The sequence below is a fragment of the Musa acuminata genome, chromosome BXJ1-1 (genome assembly GCF_036884655.1).
Source record: "Musa acuminata AAA Group cultivar baxijiao chromosome BXJ1-1, Cavendish_Baxijiao_AAA, whole genome shotgun sequence".
NCBI classification, from domain to species: Eukaryota; Viridiplantae; Streptophyta; class Magnoliopsida; order Zingiberales; family Musaceae; genus Musa; species Musa acuminata.
In genome coordinates this window covers 3,030,412-3,049,057 of record NC_088327.1, presented here as the reverse complement: position 1 = coordinate 3,049,057, position 18,646 = coordinate 3,030,412, and the positions used below count along the sequence as shown (strand labels likewise).

At 37.8% G+C, this 18,646-nt stretch overlaps 3 protein-coding genes across 3 annotated transcripts; 1 reads left to right on the top strand and 2 right to left on the bottom strand.

Annotated features, from left to right (window-relative positions):
- The first annotated feature begins 175 nt into the window (after positions 1-175).
- Positions 176-10,534, top strand: LOC135608005 (calcium-dependent protein kinase 4-like). Its single transcript, XM_065100410.1, has 12 exons — positions 176-834; positions 4,420-4,550; positions 5,203-5,244; positions 5,490-5,601; positions 5,705-5,783; positions 5,894-6,063; positions 7,444-7,570; positions 7,810-7,925; positions 8,009-8,116; positions 8,921-8,983; positions 9,398-9,571; positions 9,981-10,534. The coding sequence occupies exons 1-12, from the start codon at positions 508-510 to the stop codon at positions 10,140-10,142; spliced, it is 1,611 nt and encodes a 536-aa protein (XP_064956482.1). The 5' UTR covers positions 176-507; the 3' UTR covers positions 10,143-10,534.
- Positions 10,535-12,391: 1,857 nt separating this feature from the next.
- Positions 12,392-13,605, bottom strand: LOC103978303 (photosystem II repair protein PSB27-H1, chloroplastic). Its single transcript, XM_065100325.1, has 2 exons — positions 13,460-13,605; positions 12,392-13,361 (listed from the first exon to the last, which is right to left on the bottom strand). The coding sequence occupies exon 2, from the start codon at positions 13,097-13,099 to the stop codon at positions 12,551-12,553; it is 549 nt and encodes a 182-aa protein (XP_064956397.1). The 5' UTR covers positions 13,100-13,361; positions 13,460-13,605; the 3' UTR covers positions 12,392-12,550.
- On the bottom strand, positions 13,517-18,646 carry LOC103978294 (uncharacterized). Its single transcript, XM_018827013.2, has 3 exons — positions 18,387-18,646; positions 17,776-18,323; positions 13,517-13,938 (listed from the first exon to the last, which is right to left on the bottom strand). Exons 1-3 carry the CDS (start codon positions 18,538-18,540, stop codon positions 13,684-13,686), a joined length of 957 nt encoding a protein of 318 aa, XP_018682558.2. The 5' UTR covers positions 18,541-18,646; the 3' UTR covers positions 13,517-13,683.

Genomic DNA, 18,646 nt, shown 5'->3' with positions numbered 1-18,646 from the left:
GATGGGCCCAGGCGGGTCGCCTAATCAAATGATGGTACACGTGGCTAAGAGTCAAAACGGTGACCGAGGAGAGAGAAAAGGTCCAACTAACATAACAAGAGAGGATGCCAAGAATAAACCAACCAACTAACCACAAAAGAAGGGAAGTGAAACCAACAGGGGGAGATCAAAAGATCCAATTCCAATTCCAATTCCTCCAAATCCATTTGATTTCTTTGAAGATCCAATTACAGGAGGAGGAGGGGGGAGAGAGAGAGAGAGAGAGAGAGAGAGAGAGAGAGAGGGGGAGAGAGTGAAAAGGGTGGCTGATGGAGGTGCTACCTTCAATCAGTATCGTCCTTTGACCACCTCTACCCCTTTCCTTCCCCCCATCTTCCTCCACCCTTCCCTCCCCCTTCTCCAATCATCATCCGAGCAACAAACCTCCTTTATAAGGCATCATCGTCGACTCCTACCTTGATTCGTTGATGGTAATCTTATCAGCTATACTCCCCAGGGCAGGAAAGAATGGGCGCGTGCTTTTCCGCGGACGCCAAAATAAGAGGCGGCACCAGCAGCGCCGGCACCAGGTCGTCACGGAAGCAGCAGCTACAGCCTGAGCAGAAGAATAAGGCGCCGACGACGCAGCCGCAGCAGAAGGACAGAGGATCCAAACGGCGGTCGAGTGGGCTCGTGCCGTGCGGCAGGAGGACCGATTTCGGATATGCCAAGGATTTCGACAGCCGGTATTCCGTTGGGAAGTTGCTCGGGCATGGGCAGTTTGGGTATACGTTTGTTGCCACCGAGAACGCTACCGGAGAACGGGTGGCGGTGAAGAGAATAGACAAAAATAAGGTAATTCTGCAACCGCATATGCTTGATTTTGTTTCGCTGAGTTTGCAATTTGAGACTAAAATTTTTAAGGATGCATACACAAGATAGGGTGTACAGTTTTTTAGTTCAGAAGATTTGTTGGTAGACAAATATAAGGTAATTCTGCAACCGCATATGTTGATAGATGTGGAAGTTTTTCTTTAGCTGGCCTAAGGAATTGATGTGGATTAAGGTAGATTAAGTAGAGACAAGATTTGTTGGGACAAAAGTTGTTACTTTGAAATTTCTGATGTTGATTAATGCGTTCTATTTCATCACTGCTACCACACTTCATTTTAGGACAGGTTAAGTGCATGTTGGAGCTGCAAGAGGTATACAACCATTTGACTTTGTAGAATAAATTTGTTGGTGATAAGCAAAAGAATTAGCTCTAGAAGGGCTTGTACCTTATCTCTGTGAGCTTTTTGTGCGATTGATTCACTCAATCAGTTTGAGAACAAAAGAAAAGAACTCGATAACCTGGACCCTTAGCAAGTTTATAATCATCTGAAATGGTAGGACTTTATTTAGCACTCTGTAGGATAACCTGAAGAAATAGTTGATATGAATATAGCCTTTGGTTAGTTTTCCATTCAGCAGGATTGAAACTTAGGTCTTAAATGAAAAAAAAAGTCATCGAACCAGGCATGTGGGAGCTCTGTTATACAGTTAACTTCAATTATCATGGGTTTATCATGAATTTAGGAGTTCCTGAACTGGTAACAAGCCAGCCACTTCTTTTTTCAACTTCGCCCAAGAGATGGCCCTTCATGTTGTAACGAACATTCAAGCTCCAGAGTATATTTGTATTCTCATTAAAACCATCAAGACTCGAGAATCACAAAATGGTTTTGGGGGGAGGGAGAGATTTAGCAGGGTAAGCATTTCTTATTATCAACACTTGGATGATGAAGTTGGAGAAATCACTATTAATATCTGAAACAGATATTAATTAATGTATTGATTGGACAATAACTTTGGTGTACCTTTTAGTCCATACTGGTGGGAGAAGGGTGGGAGAGAGAGAGGGATTAATACCTGGAACCTTAATAACAGTTGGATTTGATGTTGGAGAAATGTCCTGTTTATGCCTGATAAACAATGAATAATATCATTCGACAATAGTTTTTGTAATTTATATTATACCAATTTATCTTAGTTTTATATTTACAATCTTCTAGAAAATTTTCAAAAGTGCTTTAACATTGTTGTAGATCATGTGAATGAAGATTAAATTTGGGGAATATAGGCTAGCAGGATGAAATTAATATGTGATCTCTCATCATTATCAGCAGCCAATAAACCATTTGGTTGACATTTTTGGCCTTGAGTTCAGAAACTAACATGAGATTATTACTATGTCAACATTGCCATACGGTAGATTCCTTTCAAGGTGATATCACTTTCGTGGGTCTGCTTCAGTGTTTAGAGTCTTTAGACCATATGCTTTTATCACAATCCAAGATTTTTAAGACATGTTAATAACCAGTTAAAGGTCATTTGATTTTAGGATGAGTAAAGCATCAAAAATCCATGAATGTGTGACATGAATTTTCATGGAGCTGTTGGAAGAAAATTGTTAATAAGTGTCATGAGCATATGCTATTACTCATCTCGAATATCTGACTCATAACAGGCAGATGTATCTAGATATGACTATTAAAACTACTTTACATTGCTTAATTAATTCAAATGGCCAAAACAAACAACTGATTGTAAGTATTTAACAGGTTCTTAAGTGTTTTAGTAGGGTGTTCAATCATATTTTTTGTGCAAGGTTGGAATTGTAAATGGATTTTAATCGTTAAGTGTCTATTGTACAGGGTGATGAATGTTCTATAAAGTAGTCAACTAACATCATTGAATGTGCCATGTCGAGATTATGAATGGATTTTAATGGTTAAGTTCATGAAAATGGCATCAGAAGCTGTGATGAGTTGCAGATGAGCAGCACAATAGACCTTATTGGATGATTTTACAAGGATTAAGGATCAATTGGAGAATCTCCTAGTCCATGTCGATAAATTTGAATATCTTTTAGTGCTGCAAAACTAGATTTGACTTTCTTGTTGTTTTTTCTATGAATTATCATGTAAACTAAGTCATGGATTTACATGTTTAAGATCTTCAAATGCATAGCTTCTAAATTAAATGTGCTGGTCAAACCATAATGCAAAGTTTCTCTTTGTTGAATTTTTAAGATCTGTAGAAGATAAGGAATAGGATGACCAATACAGATAATCAAATTATCCTTTTAAGCACATCTTTCTTAGATTCTTCCTGAGATTTATGCCACTATTATTTCTTTAGTTGAGACTAAAGCACGCTTATATGTGCTCATTAGTTACAAACGATCAATGAGTTTGCTGTAAGTAAAACAATGAAACCTTGAGGTCAACAGTCAACACCTCTTCAGTTGTTAACTTTGAAGTTCTGTAATTGATCATTGTTTATTTTCAGTCCCACTCAGTGATTGCTACCTGATTAGTTGATCAATGTTCTAGCCACTACAAACTAACAATAACTAGAGGCTTCCTTGATCTATTTAAAGTCAACTTCAAGAGCATTTCCCATGATCAATTTCCATTTATATATTGTAAAATGATCTATCTTGAAAATCAAATTTCTTGAGTTTAATGTGTGAATACTCTTGGTAAAAAATCATTATTTCAGAGAATCATTTTTGTTCTTGACTGTTCTCATGAGCTTGAAAGATGTTTCTGGGAGTTCAATGTAAGCCTCAGACTTCTTTCTAATACTGAACTTCTCGCTGTTGAACAAGAAGACCTTGTGAAGCAGTGCGTCTACAAAATCCCTTCATGAAAAATTCTGGAAATGGTGAAGAATGTTGAAGAGGTCTATTGGAAGAATGGACAATGTCAAGTTGAAGGCCAACATCTCTCTCTCTCTCTCTCTCTCTCTCTCTCTCTCTCTCTCTCTATATATATATATATATATATATATATATGTGTACATGTATATGTAATTTATATGTATATTTATATATATGTATATGTGTATATATATATGTGTGTATGTATATATATGTATATGTATATGCATATATATATTTATATTTATATTTATATTTCACTCTCTGTCCTTTCTATTCTTGTGCCTTGGGTTTCTTACCAGTCCAGCAACCACTGTTAGATATTACCTACTACAGCTTTTTAACAACTAATCTGCTTTTCAGTTCTTAACTTGTGTTTGGTACCTCCTATCCTGCAAAATTTCCAATATGTGCCAAGTGAAAAAATCGCTGAGTGATAGCAAATGTTATAAACAATTACATTGAATAAGACCAAAATGTCAAATCAAAACTTTTTTCATCATCTAATTTTTCTACTAAACTTATTTTATTTGGAAAACTTAACAATAAACTAAAACAAAATTTTTATTTTTTTGTTTGTAATTGAAAAAAGTGATATGCACGATTCCTTAATAACCACATATTAGCTCTGTGAGTACAGGCCATTAAGCATTATATGGTGTCCTCCTTCTACATGTAATGCTCACATCTTTAATGGATGGTATTTGTGTGAACTTTACTTTCTTTTCTTGTAGATGGTCCTTCCTATTGCTGTCGAAGATGTCAAGAGGGAAGTGAAGATACTGCAAGCCCTGAAAGGCCATGAAAACGTTGTCAATTTCCATAATGCATTTGAAGATGATTCCTATGTGTATATAGTTATGGAGTAAGTTTCTCTATTGTGTTTTATTTAGTAGCATGTGGAATTATTGCAATACAATATTCAACTCTCAATTCATTTTAAGTTGCAAACTTTCCCTTTTTTCTGTTGAACACAATTATCAGTGTGAATAATGAAATAAAGATCGATGATGTTCTTTCTTTTTGACAATTTTAAGGATTTATAACATGTCTAGTCAACATAGATGGATGGCATTTTCTTATCTTTGATTAATAGCAAGGAACTGACATGTTCACTTATCTTTAAATTATCATGAAGGATCACCAAATGCCAGGTCTGATCTTGTCCTTTTGTTTTTGTCGACCTTTTATTTTAAACCTGATATTCATTCTTTTAGATTGAATATGCTCCTGATATTTCTCCTAAATGTCAGAATACGCTTTCTAAAAAATCTGGTTATTATATCAGAAATGATAGGATTAATTTGTTGGATTTGATTTGTATGCCTAGTTCTTGGTAATATTATCTGTTCCAACATCCTCATTCAAACTTTATGTTGAAATTTGAGACATTAGACCCAATCATATAAAAGCTAATTCACAAATTTATTCTGGTTAATTTGTTCTGTAGTCAAACTTGTGACTGAATATGCTTTCTTTGATATTGATATCATGTTTGTTTTCTATCACTTTATCAGGTTATGCGAGGGAGGGGAATTATTGGATAGGATATTAGCCAAGTAAGATCTCTTAGCATTGTGAAAGTTAAGGCTTTGATACTTCCCATTTATCTTCTCTGAGAATTAAAAAACAATTAGTGTTGAATAAATCATGTGTGATGGCTATAATATGAGTCTTTGAACATATTTGGCTGTCATTTTTTAATATATTCATCATCTCTTTTAAGCTCCGAGTATTCACTTCTCCAGCTGTAGTAAAACTTGGAAAAATAAAAACTGTTTCTAAATTGATGTTATCTTCCCAGAAAGGATAGTCATTACACTGAGAAAGATGCTGCAATAGTAGTACGGCAGATGCTTAAAGTTGCAGCTGAGTGTCATTTGCATGGTTTGGTACATCGAGACATGAAGCCTGAGGTAAAATCTGAATGAATCTAACAGGATTTCTAAATTTCCTTTTAAAAACCTAGTGAAGTTCTCTGGGTGTTCAACTTTGAAAGCACTGTACATGTATCTGCAGAACTTTCTTTTCAAATCGAGTAAAGAAGACTCACCTCTAAAGGCAACAGATTTTGGCTTGTCTGATTTTATAAAACCAGGTTTGTTTTATGATGGTCCTGTTCAATCTTAGTGAAAGTTAGTCTTAAAGTTTCAATACTAAATATTTTGTTAAAAGAGTTCTTGAGAAATTTACAATGGCTTGTTGCAGGGAAGAAATTCCATGATATTGTTGGTAGCGCATATTATGTTGCTCCTGAGGTTTTAAAACGGAAATCTGGCCCTGAATCAGATGTTTGGAGCATAGGGGTGATCACTTATATTCTTCTTTGTGGGAGACGTCCATTTTGGGACAGAACTGAGGATGGGATATTTAAAGAGGTAAATTTGCATTTTGATTTGTAAGGTTATAATAGATAAGTGTGCTAATATTTCCCAAAATTTTTATTTATTAAAACTATTGCATACCTGATTCTCTTAAGGACTGTACTGTTGTCACATGACTCTGGAAAATTTTTCCTATGTTAAAAGCATTATGATTCAAATTTCATAGGGATAGGCTCATTAAGTTATGTCTATGCATTTGTTCAAAAATTTTCTTCCTTAAAGGATTAAATTGATATGAGTTGTTTCTGGTCAATTATGAACTTTGTGAATATTGCTTATTTTATAGTCCAGTGTGGATTATATGATCCTTCTCCACTTGTATTTATGATACTTGTGTGATGGTTATTATACAGCAAAGGGTCGAAAAACTTGATCTCAAAAGTCTTCTAAGTGTGAGCTATTAAGTGTGTATACTATGTTATTGAAAAAAATTGTTTAAATTAGTCATTGTGGAGGAAAAATATCTTTGTTTCTTAAATCACTGACAAAAGGCATGATGCAAAATTTTCTTGGTTGGGTCATTGTCTCATGGTATCATGAAAATGTGGTATTGTATTGAAGCATTAGCCCCTTTAAATAGTTCCTGGAGGAAGACCATAAACCAGGCCTCTATTAGGCCTTGAGGGGCATCCCAAGAGAAATCAGTATTGTTGGAGCAGAATTATCCTAAAGAAAAGAGCTCCTCAAATCAAGGAGATTTGATTAACAGAGTTCATTGATGCTTGAAGATTGGATGATTTCAAGATTGAGATGCCCATATTAGAATTGGATCATGTAAATCCTTCATTGAAGTCCAAAAGTTCATGTCCAGCAAAATGTGTTGGAGATTAAAACTTGATCAGCCACTTTTTTTAAAGACTATGATCTTTTAGAACATGGAAAAACAACCAAACAAAGCTGTTAGTAGATTTTCTACTTGTCCTTTATGACAAAGGAGATCCAAGACACCTAATACAATTCCAAGGCACACAACAAATTTGGGACCCACAAGTCATATGCCATGTGTTATCCTTTTTCTTTCCTTTGGCCTTGTTTGGTGAAATTTGAATGGATATCGAACAAGCATCTTATTTTTGAGAGAACAGCTTGGGAACCTTGGTAAAATGAATAAAAAATTCATGATCCACTTGGTTATAAGTACATTTTTGGAAATGAAATTCATTTTTCATCCTCTTTTACTTAAGTGTAATGGAAATTACCCTAGTTGATAGAGTACTTTTTATGCCAGCATATTTCTGTAGGTCTATATAGGAATAACTAAAAGGTTATGTATGTCCTTTTGCAGCATATCTTTTTCTTTTCCATTTTTAGCATAAAATATTTTTTTCCTTTCTATTTGCAGAAAATATAAGTATATTTGTTGCTGGTTCGCAGGTGCTAAGAAACAAACCTGATTTTCGACGGAAACCATGGCCTACAATAAGCAACAGTGCCAAGGAATTCGTTAAGAAGTTATTAGTAAAGGATCCTCGTGTGAGACTGACTGCTGCTCAAGCTTTATGTATGTGTTCCACCTTCAGTCCCTGATGTCAGTGCTTTAGTGTCACTCTCCATGCTTTTTTCAATTATAAAGGAAAACATTTCAACATTGATGCTTGATCTTGCTGCATTGTTGTTAAGTTTCTCAACTGCAGTTATTATGAACAATCTATCCCCTAGTTAACGGAATCTTCTATAAGTTATCATCATTCAGTTACATTCACTAATAAATTGCCTTCTGATTGATGTGCATCTCTGCAGCCCATCCATGGGTGAGAGAAGGGGGCAATGCATCAGAGATACCATTGGATATCTCAGTTCTAGCAAATATGCGAAAGTTCGTAAAGTATAGCCGTCTAAAGCAGTTTGCACTGAGGGTAAACAATATTGCACAAGGAGTTATACTTTGATATTATTTTCGAAAAAAATTCTTTTATAACCTAATTCATTTTTTAAGCAGGCAATAGCAAGCACTCTTGATGAAGATGAGCTAGCAGATCTTAAGGACCAGTTTCAAGCAATTGACATTGATAAAAGTGGCTCAATAAGCCTTGATGAAATGAGACAGGTTGGTCTTCTTAAAATACTTCTTTAGGAGTGTTGTGATTCTGGTGCTGGAATGACAAAATTTAGCTTTTTCTTGAAAATTTCTCTGTGTAACTTGCCAAACACATTTCTTTTTTCATTCTTTAACTTTCTTTTTTTGCTTTATGCAACTCTTCTGGCGTGCTTGCTAATTTTAGGATTGCTTTATCCAAGTTTCATTGAGAACCTAGGTTTCAAGGATTTCTGAGGGGCAACAACTTGTTGCAATGGATGTGAATTTGGATCATAGATGTTTTAATCAATGGATTCTGAAGAAGACTTTGTTCATACCCTATTTTTGTGGTCAATTTAATTGTAGCATCTTGTGATGTTAGTCAACTTCTGCAAAAACTTCCTGTTAAAAGGAGTAATAACCATTAGTTTGGTGTCTATAAATCAGCATGTGCTTACCAAAGAAGATTTAAGGGCTAAAACTCTTATGTCAATGCACCATTATGGGAATCTCCTACTGCTGGACAACAATTTTGAGTATTAGTTGCTTGTTTGGAATTGTGCTTTCTCTTCAGTTTCAACACATATCCCATTTTTGGACTTTTGTAGTTAAGTTGGGTAGCATTTAAATCATTTTAATGTATATCTTTATATTCCTATCATTTAGATCCTTTTGGTTGGGTAGCATTTAAGGAGCACTGCAGCGGTAATATGTTTCTTTTGTTTTACTCTGGATTTTGTTTTTTCTAAAATTTTAGATAAACTTTTGCAAAAGAAAAAAATGTAGATAAACTTTCTTTCATGTTAAATGTCTTGACTATGTTCGTTTGAGCAGGCTCTTGCCAAGGATATCCCCTGGAGATTAAAGGGACCTCGTGACCTTGACATTCTTCAAGCTGTAAGTTTTAATATATATCCATACATACATACATACATACATACATACATAAATATATATACATACATATATATATATATATATATATATATATATATATATATATGAATACTGTGCTATTTGCTAATTCCCTTGCCAATGTTTGTGTTCTGTGAAAAGATAAATACAAATGAAAACCCAAAATGAAAGATGTTAAAACAAATTTATACTGGTTAATACTGGGGGTTCTCAATTTGAAATTTACATTTTCATACATTGATGGTAGTAAGAAGATTCAAGATTTTGTACAATGTTTCAGACCAATAAATATTGATTACCTTCGTGTGCTAATTAATTCTGTAGTTGTCTCTGCTTCAATATCGTATATGCTAATATGTGTTAACGGATGGACTGATACTTCATGTTACTCTGCAGATTGATAGCAACACCGATGGACTTGTTGACTTCACTGAATTTGTTGCAGCAACTTTGCATGTGCATCAGATGGAGGAGCATGATTCTGAGAAATGGCGTTCACGTTGTAAAGCAGCTTTTGAAAAATTTGATGTGGATAGAGATGGATACATTACACCGGAGGAACTTAGAATGGTAAATTTTGGTTGGCCTAATCTGTGTCTAGAGTTTCGTAGAATTCTCCAGAAAAACAATTATTTTGCCAACCAGGCAAAGTCCCATTAGTTGGTTCAACTTGAAAGTGGTTTTAGGTTCAAATCCATCTGGTGGTAGTCCCTAAACATTTGACCCATGTAGTCTCATCAAAAGAAAGAAAAATCTTAAGTACACTAGGCATGGTTCCATCTTCTCCATGTCTTAATGTTGAAACAATAAGCCAAAATATGATATTGTACCACCATTAACATTTTAAACTCTAGAAATTCTTTCACTATGCCATATGAAGCTTTTTTTCTTACTAGAAGTAGTCTACAGATTGTCTATGGAATAGACTAATATCGTAATCAGCAACAATTTCTAATTGGCAATCTGTGTTTTATTGCAGCATACAGGATTGAAGGGTTCTATTGAACCATTACTGGAGGAAGCTGATATCGACAAAGATGGCAAGATTAGCTTGTCTGAATTTCGTAAGCTCCTAAGAACTGCAAGCATGAGTTCCAATGTTCCCAGTCCATCTGGTGTAAGAAATCCTCAGAAGTTCTAAGTGATGAAGGCCCCTTTAAGAGGAGATCAAGATTGGCAGGAGCTCTAAACGTTGCCATCTTCACCATACTTGTGTTACATATTATGGATCCTTCACCGACACTTCTCAAGCTTCTTATGAAGAGCTAAGAAAGGTTAATGTTTCCTTCTCAACCATGGCTGCGGGTTTCAGGGTAGCTGTTAGAGATGAAGAGTTCATCAGTAAAAGGAACTGCAATGAATCATATACCATTGGATGTAGTAATTTCGTGGCATGCATTGTATATTATGTTGCTGAAGTTGAAAGATTTCCATCTCTCTCTCTCTCTCTCTCTCTCTCTCTCTCACCATAATGGATATATGATTGTGTACATACTGCCAATATAATTGTTCATCATCAAGATAGTTCTTCCATTTCCCTTTTTTTTTTTTTTTTAATCCCATACTGAGCTTAGAGGATTTCTTCTTTTATCTTTTCTTCGACAGTACTTCTGGTTGATCATTTTTACATCTTCATGGTATATAGTTTGGTCATTTTTCTTATCTAAGTAAGAGTTTCAACGGTGGGATTGCCTCTCGTCTGTAATAACAGTGAGAACGCGTGGTATTATTCAGGGTTGGATTACCGCAAGCCTTACCGTAGCTTGTTGCGTGGTTGGCTTGGTGCAAGTCTCACGGTAGCTTGTTCCGTGGGCATAAAGTGCATGGAGGTTTTGCGACGGGTGGAACTTTTGTTGGGATATTAAATTTAATATTATGATTAGATGTGATTTTTGTTTAAAATTTTCAGTCAAGATTGTAGTTCCTATCGGAGTTGGGATTGAAGTCTTGAGTCTACTAATATTTTATCCAAAAAAAGGTTTGATGTTTTTGGTCAAATTAGATCTTTAAAAGATATATCAAGAGAATTAGAGGATCAAACAGAAAATCCTAGAGATAAAAAATTAGAGATAAAAAAAATCGAAGACATTAATATGATTATGTGAAAAACTACTCACAATATTGATGAAAAATAAATTAAATCAAACGTTCTTATTCACCTTGGTGAGATCCAAATAGGGATGTCAATAATACCCACGTATTATTCACATAAATAGGAGACAGGGACAAGTAGAGCACTCCCCACCTTATATCTATACTTGCGCGTTAATACATGGATGAGTAATTAGGCTCAAACATTAGATATTATAAATTTTTATTATTCAAATTAGATTAGGGAATTGATTATGATTCAATTAAAAAAATTTAGTTCAATTGAATCAAATGAAATATCTCCTCATTCAATAGTAATAACTCCTCCCTGCAACCTCATGCATTGCGCACACCCAATCCCTAATTGTATAGATGGTGCCACGGTAGTTGTTTGACTTTTATGTTCATTGGCCCTCTCTTCACCAACAAATGATGATTACTCCGGTGATCGAACAATGGGCAACGATTCCTCGACATTCTTCTCTCTTTCACCTCTTCTTCCCGACGTATAATCTCTTCTCCCTCTTACCTCTTCTCGGTTTCTCCCTTCATCACAGCACCCCTGCCCTCTCATCGTAGTGGTTACAACCACCTACCCTCTTGTCGTAGTTATCCCTACTCACCTTGTAGTCCCCTGCCCCTCCCCTCGTGCCTTTCTTCGATCTTCCTCTATCTTTCCTTGCATCTCACGTGGGTTATGATAGTTTTATTTTTATTTATATTGAATATATTTATTATTTGCTATGTATAAATTTTAATATCATTAATTAGGTTTGATAATAAATTTAATTTAAAAAAATAAATAAAATTAATTAGAATGATATGAAGAACCCGTGAGTTCCTCGCCCCTATTCTAGTGAATGGGATCGGGACGAGAGAAGTATTCCCCATCTTGCCCATTCTTTTGATATCTCTAGATCCAAGGTTGATATCTCTAGATCGAAGGTTGGTATCTACAATCGAGCATCATCTTAACATATTAAATCAAATGAAATTATATTAATTAGAATCACATAGCATATTAAAGATATATATTTTTTTAAAAGATTTCTGAGAATTATTTACAAATTTATTGATGATACTTAATATATTCTTGATTGCAATCAGCTCACATGGTTTATTATGTATAGCCACATTTCTTTGGGTTTTATCTATCTTTTATTATTGATTTTAATCTCCAGAAAGAAATGTGTGTTCTATACAAGCGAACAAGAATTCTACAGGGCGTCTCACTACATAGACCCAAGCAATTGAAATCCTTCTGCTTTCAGCAAAAGACTATTGAAGGTGAAGAAGAAATGAAGCAGCAGCAACAGCAGCATTAGCTTTTCAACCGGTTACAGAAATATGAGTTGACATACGTCCAAGTATATCAATGCAACGAGCGACCCGAATACAATGCATCTCAGTTAAAGCAAAAACTGGACACAGAGATGATGAAGTAGTAGGCCTACACGCCTACCTCCCACGGAGAAGAGCCTTCTCGGCGGTGTCCACCTCCTCCAAGATGCGGGCCTTGCGCTTGGCGGGAATGGGCGCCGTGGGGCCGAAGCTTATGTAGTGGCCGGAGACGGCGTTGAGGGCGGAGTACATGTCCCTGAAAGAGACGCGCCCCAGCAGGGCCTTCTCCCTCCTGTACTTGGCCACCCAGGTGTTGGACGCTTCCCGCAGCTCCGCCACGGCCACCGCCACGTTCGGGTCCTTCTTGTCCATGCCGACGGTGGTGCGCACCTTGTTGATCACCTCCGCCGTCTCCCTCACGTACTCCTCGTCCGACGTGGCGAGCGCCGGGGGGGCTGCCGGAAGGAGCAGCAACGTCGCCGAGGTCGACAGGGCCAACGCCAGTTCCCGACGGCCCGTCATGGCTCGGCTGCCGCCCGGGGAAGCGCCGGATGTGGCGGTGGGCGGGGATAAAGATGAAGAGGCAACAGGCCGGGAGGAAAGGGAGGCGAGCGGTGGCGTTGGCTTGGAGGTGGGTGCGGTCAGGAGAGAAGAACAAGCCATCATGGCGCTGCCTCGGTCTGCACCGGACTTACCACTAGTCTCTGCTGGTTTGGGACGAGTGTTTGGACACAGGGACGAAGCAGGGAGAGAGTGACCGTTGCAGGGAGGCAAAGGATAAGGGAAGTCCAAGTGGTGGTCTTGGCTTCCGAGAACATCGAGGGAGAAGATAAGGGAGAAGGGTTACGAGTGCCACGTTGGCTTATCTCCTTGCCCTGCGTTGTAATCTTGGGGTTGGGTTTGGGCTGGTCATGCGGCCTGCAGCAGTCTTCTTACTCCACGAGTAATGCACAAATACTACCGTAGTAAGAGATTGATAATTAAAACAGTGGAAATAATTAATTCCAAAACTAATTCTGATCTTACCAAATCAGATCTCGCCACAGCCTCTTTGCTTCAGCTCCATAGGATCGCTTCCCACCATATATACAAAAAATAACAACTATGGATGGTGCTTTTGTATATACAACAGAGAGCCTAAAGTCGAATACAGAAGAGATCTCCAATCTAAAAGTTGACAAAGAGATGAGTGGCGTATCTGTTGTGTTTAACTGTTCATGGATGGATACTGGATGGCCGATCACCAACCACTAGTCTTCCTCAAAATATTTCTCCTCGGCATCGTAATTAGCTTCCCGGAGCCAGTGATCGTCCAATCTCTCGTCTTTGTCTATCAGAGAATAATCGATATAAGCAGTATCCTCTCCCGCCAGAAACTTCTGCTGCATTACATGAGTGAACTGTTCCAGTAGATCTTGCATCTCTTCCGCGGACGGTGTTTGCTCCAAGGGCCCTGCTGCAGCAGCAGCGCTCGCACAAGTGTCATGGGCGTCTGGGTTAAGCATCTGCACCGAGGGAGTATTAGAAAGACCAATTCATGGCAATTCATATAATAGCTTCTTTATGAGAACTATATATAAACTTGACCAAAGCAAGCCCCATTTACATTCTTTCATCATGATGGCAAATGAGGCGTTGATGGGGTTCCGGAATAACAATCTACAAGCTAGTACATGCAAGGATGGCATGTGAACATTGAAAACCAAACAAATATTGAAGATAACCTAGCAACATCTCTATAGGCAATCAACTACCCGAGTATGTATGTATATATATATATATATATCGACTGCACACACACACAAACATATATAAAAATATATATGAACACCTATCAACATGTGTATGCTAACCGGAATCAGTATTCACTTTTAAAATTTGACTGGTTTTGTACTTTGGTATTTCTAGTTGGATTTTGTCGATTAAGTTATTGCAAGAATAGTGTTACCAGAATCACATGTGAACGTTAGGTGGCTTGGTTATGAGGCATCGAATAGAAGAATAGAGAACACAGAAACATGATGAACTATGCTTGATATGTAACCCAACTTGATTCTCGCATCAGAGCATCAATGGTTACTGAAAAATCGAGAACCAAGTACACAAATCACCACCTATAAACATGACCACTTCTATGGGTTAAAACTGCAAGGATCTAGACTCGAGAATCTTGTATACAACTAGTCAATGACTCTGTGTGCAAGTATCCAATTTGTCGAGGAGACAGAATGGAGATGCAGAGACACAGAAGAATAGTATGATACATGCAATGAGTGTAAAATAGGCACAAAGTTGGGGGCGAGGAGTGGGATGGTGGTGGTGAAGAAGAGGAGGAAGAAGAAAAAGAAGAAGATGGTGATGATGATATGGTTTTAGAGGAACCCAAATTTGGGGACTCACCACTTCATGTTCAAGAAATGATATCTTGGCTACTTATATTGCCTTCTTTCTTCCCTTGTGACTCTTTCTTTTGTATTTTGTTATATTATTTGACGAAGCAGGTTCGGAACGATCTATCAAAATTGTCATTGCTAAGCAGTGAGATTGAAACATATTATAAAAACTGACATACAAAATTACACGAAATTAATCTTCCCAATTGATAACATGAAATTGATCTTACTCCAGTGATTATCTTTATGTTGATTGTCATTCTCTTTCATAAACATTAGCAATTATTTATTGCTCCTGGGGACCAATATATCAATTCCTTTGTGATACAATCAAAGAAAAATAGTATGATACATGTAATGAGTGTGAAATAAATCCCGAAGAAGTTTTAGGATCATTGAAGGATATACTTCACATGTGATTATCATTTGATAGTGGAAGAGTTTGATAAACATCTAAGTCATAGATATGTTTTTGATGTCAGGTGTGGGTGTCGATGTGAGAATCCATGGTACAGGCGTACTCGATTCAAGTCAGTATAGTTATAACCAAAATGCTGAACTCAACCAAAACCTTTGGTTTTCTAGTGTTCAGTACCAAAACTAACAGAAACAAGATCAAACTAATGGTCTAAGATGGATTTGTTCAGTTTCTTTGTTCCAAGGTGAAGAATTGATTGATAAAGATTATGTGTGAAGCATACTAGCAAAGGTGCCATTGGAGATGACAGCGACAAATGTTGATCCTGATGACATCACAAGCATACATGGACAAGAAGAGCATGTTGATCCTGATGACATCACAAGCATCGATGGACAAGAAGAGCATGTTGGATATGAATCAACATCTTCAAAATTTGCCACCACTTCTTCAACCTCAGGTGGTTATTGGAACCGGTGGCATCAAGATCCATTTATCCTATTCCACAAAGAGGGAGACATGAGCAACAAACCAGAGGTACTCAACTCAAGGTTCCTGGAAGAAGAGGATAGGACCTTTATTTGGGGAGTGATGCATGTGTGCAAGGACTGCTCTTTGGACCAATCTGACCACCATTTGAGTCACAGAAATGTTCTCTCTGCTTGCAAGAATAAGGTTTTGTATATTGATCCTACTCAAATCCAATGCAGTGTACGAGTGATTGAATATTGGAGGTTAATCGAGAATAGGAATCTGAAATGCGTAAAGCATCTTGGGAACTCTAAAAGAACAAGGCCATAAATGAAGTTCAAGGTGGTCGCTGGAAGAGAGAAAAAGGATTTCAGGGATTACATGGTGCAGTACACTAGCCACTCCAGTGGTAGGTAAATAAATTTGAAGACCAAATCCTAAGAGAATATATTTGTTATCTATCTTATATCTCAAACCAAAACTGGCCAAACTTGCAACTTAAACTAAACAGCACATTCTAAGTTTGGTATAATTTTCTGGTTTCTTCAGTTCACATGTTCAGCTCTAATTGCGTGCAAAACAACTCATATTATATAATTTAACAACTTTCTAGAATAACATGCATAATTATTAATAACAAGAACGTCGAACAGACAAATGCATATGACTGATTATACAGCGTAATTTTATTGAGTTAGACATGTAATTAATGAAACCATACAGGTAAGGTAGACTACTGGACTGCATGAACAAGTCAAAATTAAATAGTACCAATAATTACAACATCAACAGCGAAGAATCTCACCGACATTATCCTTTGTCACCAGGTTAAAAATAATAAACAGGTTAAACAGCTTCCATCTGTGAAGTTGGAGATCAGTCCAGAGTTGAGTTATTCCAAGTAAATTATCCTATATATCGTTCTTTTTTTTAATCACTTTCAAGGACATAGGATGTTCTTAAAGCAGTTGCTAACTAAGATTAGACCATAACTCAGCCAGTCAGGATAAGTTTCCAATATGATATTTTCCAGATACACCAAAACAAAAGAATGAAATAGAAAAGAACAAAACATCCAAAGCACTTCTCACCGTCCATCAGCCAAAGGGTTAGGATTTGTGCACAGATATGAAAATTGAGGACTACTAAAGGTTGCAAAGTTGTATGCTGATATCTCATTGGACACTGAATTGGACAACCTTAGAAAGCATAAAGAAAGATGATGTATCAACATTACATGGGTTGCTACAACTGCATCAAACACCATGCACATTACAGCCAAAAGAATGAATGTTGAATGGACGAATTTTGCACAGTCCAAAAACTAGTTAAAGAATATATCATGAATATTCAAGGGATAAATAACTTGTAGAATTCAATTGCTCGATTTAGTAACATTTTAAGAACTCTTCTCTTCCAATGAACAAATTCAGAATCGAGGTAAAAAGTAAAAGACTATGAAAACAAGTGCTTCCATTAAAAAAATAAAAAATTGTGGAAGTTAATGACTGGTCCATATGAAATACAGAGATATCATCCAATTTAAGATAAGAATATAGAGACAGATAATCTTTCAAAGAAAAACTTATTGAGAGGAAGACATAAATGAAGGATCTCGTAGAACATGAACTAAAAAACTAAGAATTTTCTCTTTGGCTCAAATTTATGAGACAAAATCTATACCAAGAATTGGTTCACAAAGGAATTGACATATTGGTCCCCAGGAGCAACAAAGAATTGTTAATGTTTATGAAATAGAATAGCAATCAACAGACAGATAATCAGCTGGAGTAAGATCGATTTCGTGTAATTTTCATGTTATCAATTGGGAAGACTAATCTAGGCAATGGAATATCAATTTGAAAGATTAATTTCGTATAATTTTGTATTTCAGTTTTTATAACACGTTCCGGTCTTACTGCTTGGCAATGACAATTTTGATAGATCATTCTGAACCAGTTTTGTCAAACAATATAACAAAATACAAAAGAAACAGCCACAAGGGAAGAAAAAAGGCAATATAAATAACAAGATAACATTTCTTGAACATGAAGTCATACCTCTGGTGAGTCCCCAACTTTGGGTTCCTCTAAAGCCATATCATCATCACCATCTTCTTCCTCCTCCTCCTCTTCCTCTTCCTCTTCCTCTTCCTCCTCCTCCTCCTCCTCCTCCTCCTCCTCCTCCTCCTCCTCTCCACCACCACCAATCCACTCCCTCTTATCAACCCCCAAGCGCTGTTGCTCCCCTCTGATCTTCTCCACCAGCATGGCCTCCTCGCATCGGCGCATCAATGTCTCTGACCACCGCTCTCCGGGCCTAGAAAGGCTCCTCCCGGCGGGGTCCTGGAACTTGCCCAGGTATTCGTGGTGGAGATAGGGTTCCCGTTCCCTCATCGCATCCTCCGAGAAGTACTCCCCGTCTTGAACCAACCGCTCCATATAGGCCCTCCGGCGATTCTTGACCGTCACCGACCTGGTCCGGTCGTCCTCCGCCGTGGGATTCCGGCCGCGGCGGAGCCGGTTGAGGTGCCATCCCACCTCGTAGTCCTGATTCAACTTCTCGAACTCGCGGAGCTCGTCGGAGGTAAGCTCGGAGCCGTACCGCTCTGAAGGGTGAGATCTAGGGTTACGGTGCGTTGACAGGCAAGGAAGGGATGGGGTAAGCATACCGAGGAAGATGGGAGCGTCGCGGGAGAGGAGATCGAGGAGGGCGGACTTGCGCTGGGCGTGGTCGGGGGCTTCGCGGTGCATGGCGCCGGGGAAGTAGAGGCCGTCGACGGAAGCCAGGCGCTCCGAGATGCCTTCCATGGCCGAACGCTCCATGGTTGCGCTCGCTCTCTGAGAAGAGGTTTTGGTTCGTAGAGATACTTATAGCGGGTCGGTGATCGATGGCGGCGGCCGGGGATCGATCGAGGCCTGTGCGGGTCGG

Bases quoted from the DNA above. Each gene is read 5' to 3' on its own strand.
- LOC135608005 (XM_065100410.1), top strand. From the start codon at position 508: ATGGGCGCGTGCTTTTCCGCGGACGCCAAAATAAGAGGCGGCACCAGC. The intron at 835-4,419 runs GTAATTCTGCAA...CTTTTCTTGTAG, and splicing joins AGAGAATAGACAAAAATAAG to ATGGTCCTTCCTATTGCTGT. The intron at 8,984-9,397 runs GTAAGTTTTAAT...GTTACTCTGCAG, and splicing joins ACCTTGACATTCTTCAAGCT to ATTGATAGCAACACCGATGG.
- LOC103978303 (XM_065100325.1), bottom strand. From the start codon at position 13,099: ATGATGGCTTGTTCTTCTCTCCTGACCGCACCCACCTCCAAGCCAACG.
- LOC103978294 (XM_018827013.2), bottom strand. From the start codon at position 18,540: ATGGAGCGTTCGGCCATGGAAGGCATCTCGGAGCGCCTGGCTTCCGTC. The intron at 18,324-18,386 runs GTATGCTTACCC...CTCACCCTTCAG, and splicing joins CGACGCTCCCATCTTCCTCG to AGCGGTACGGCTCCGAGCTT. The intron at 13,939-17,775 runs GTATGACTTCAT...CCCTCGGTGCAG, and splicing joins AAGTTGGGGACTCACCAGAG to ATGCTTAACCCAGACGCCCA.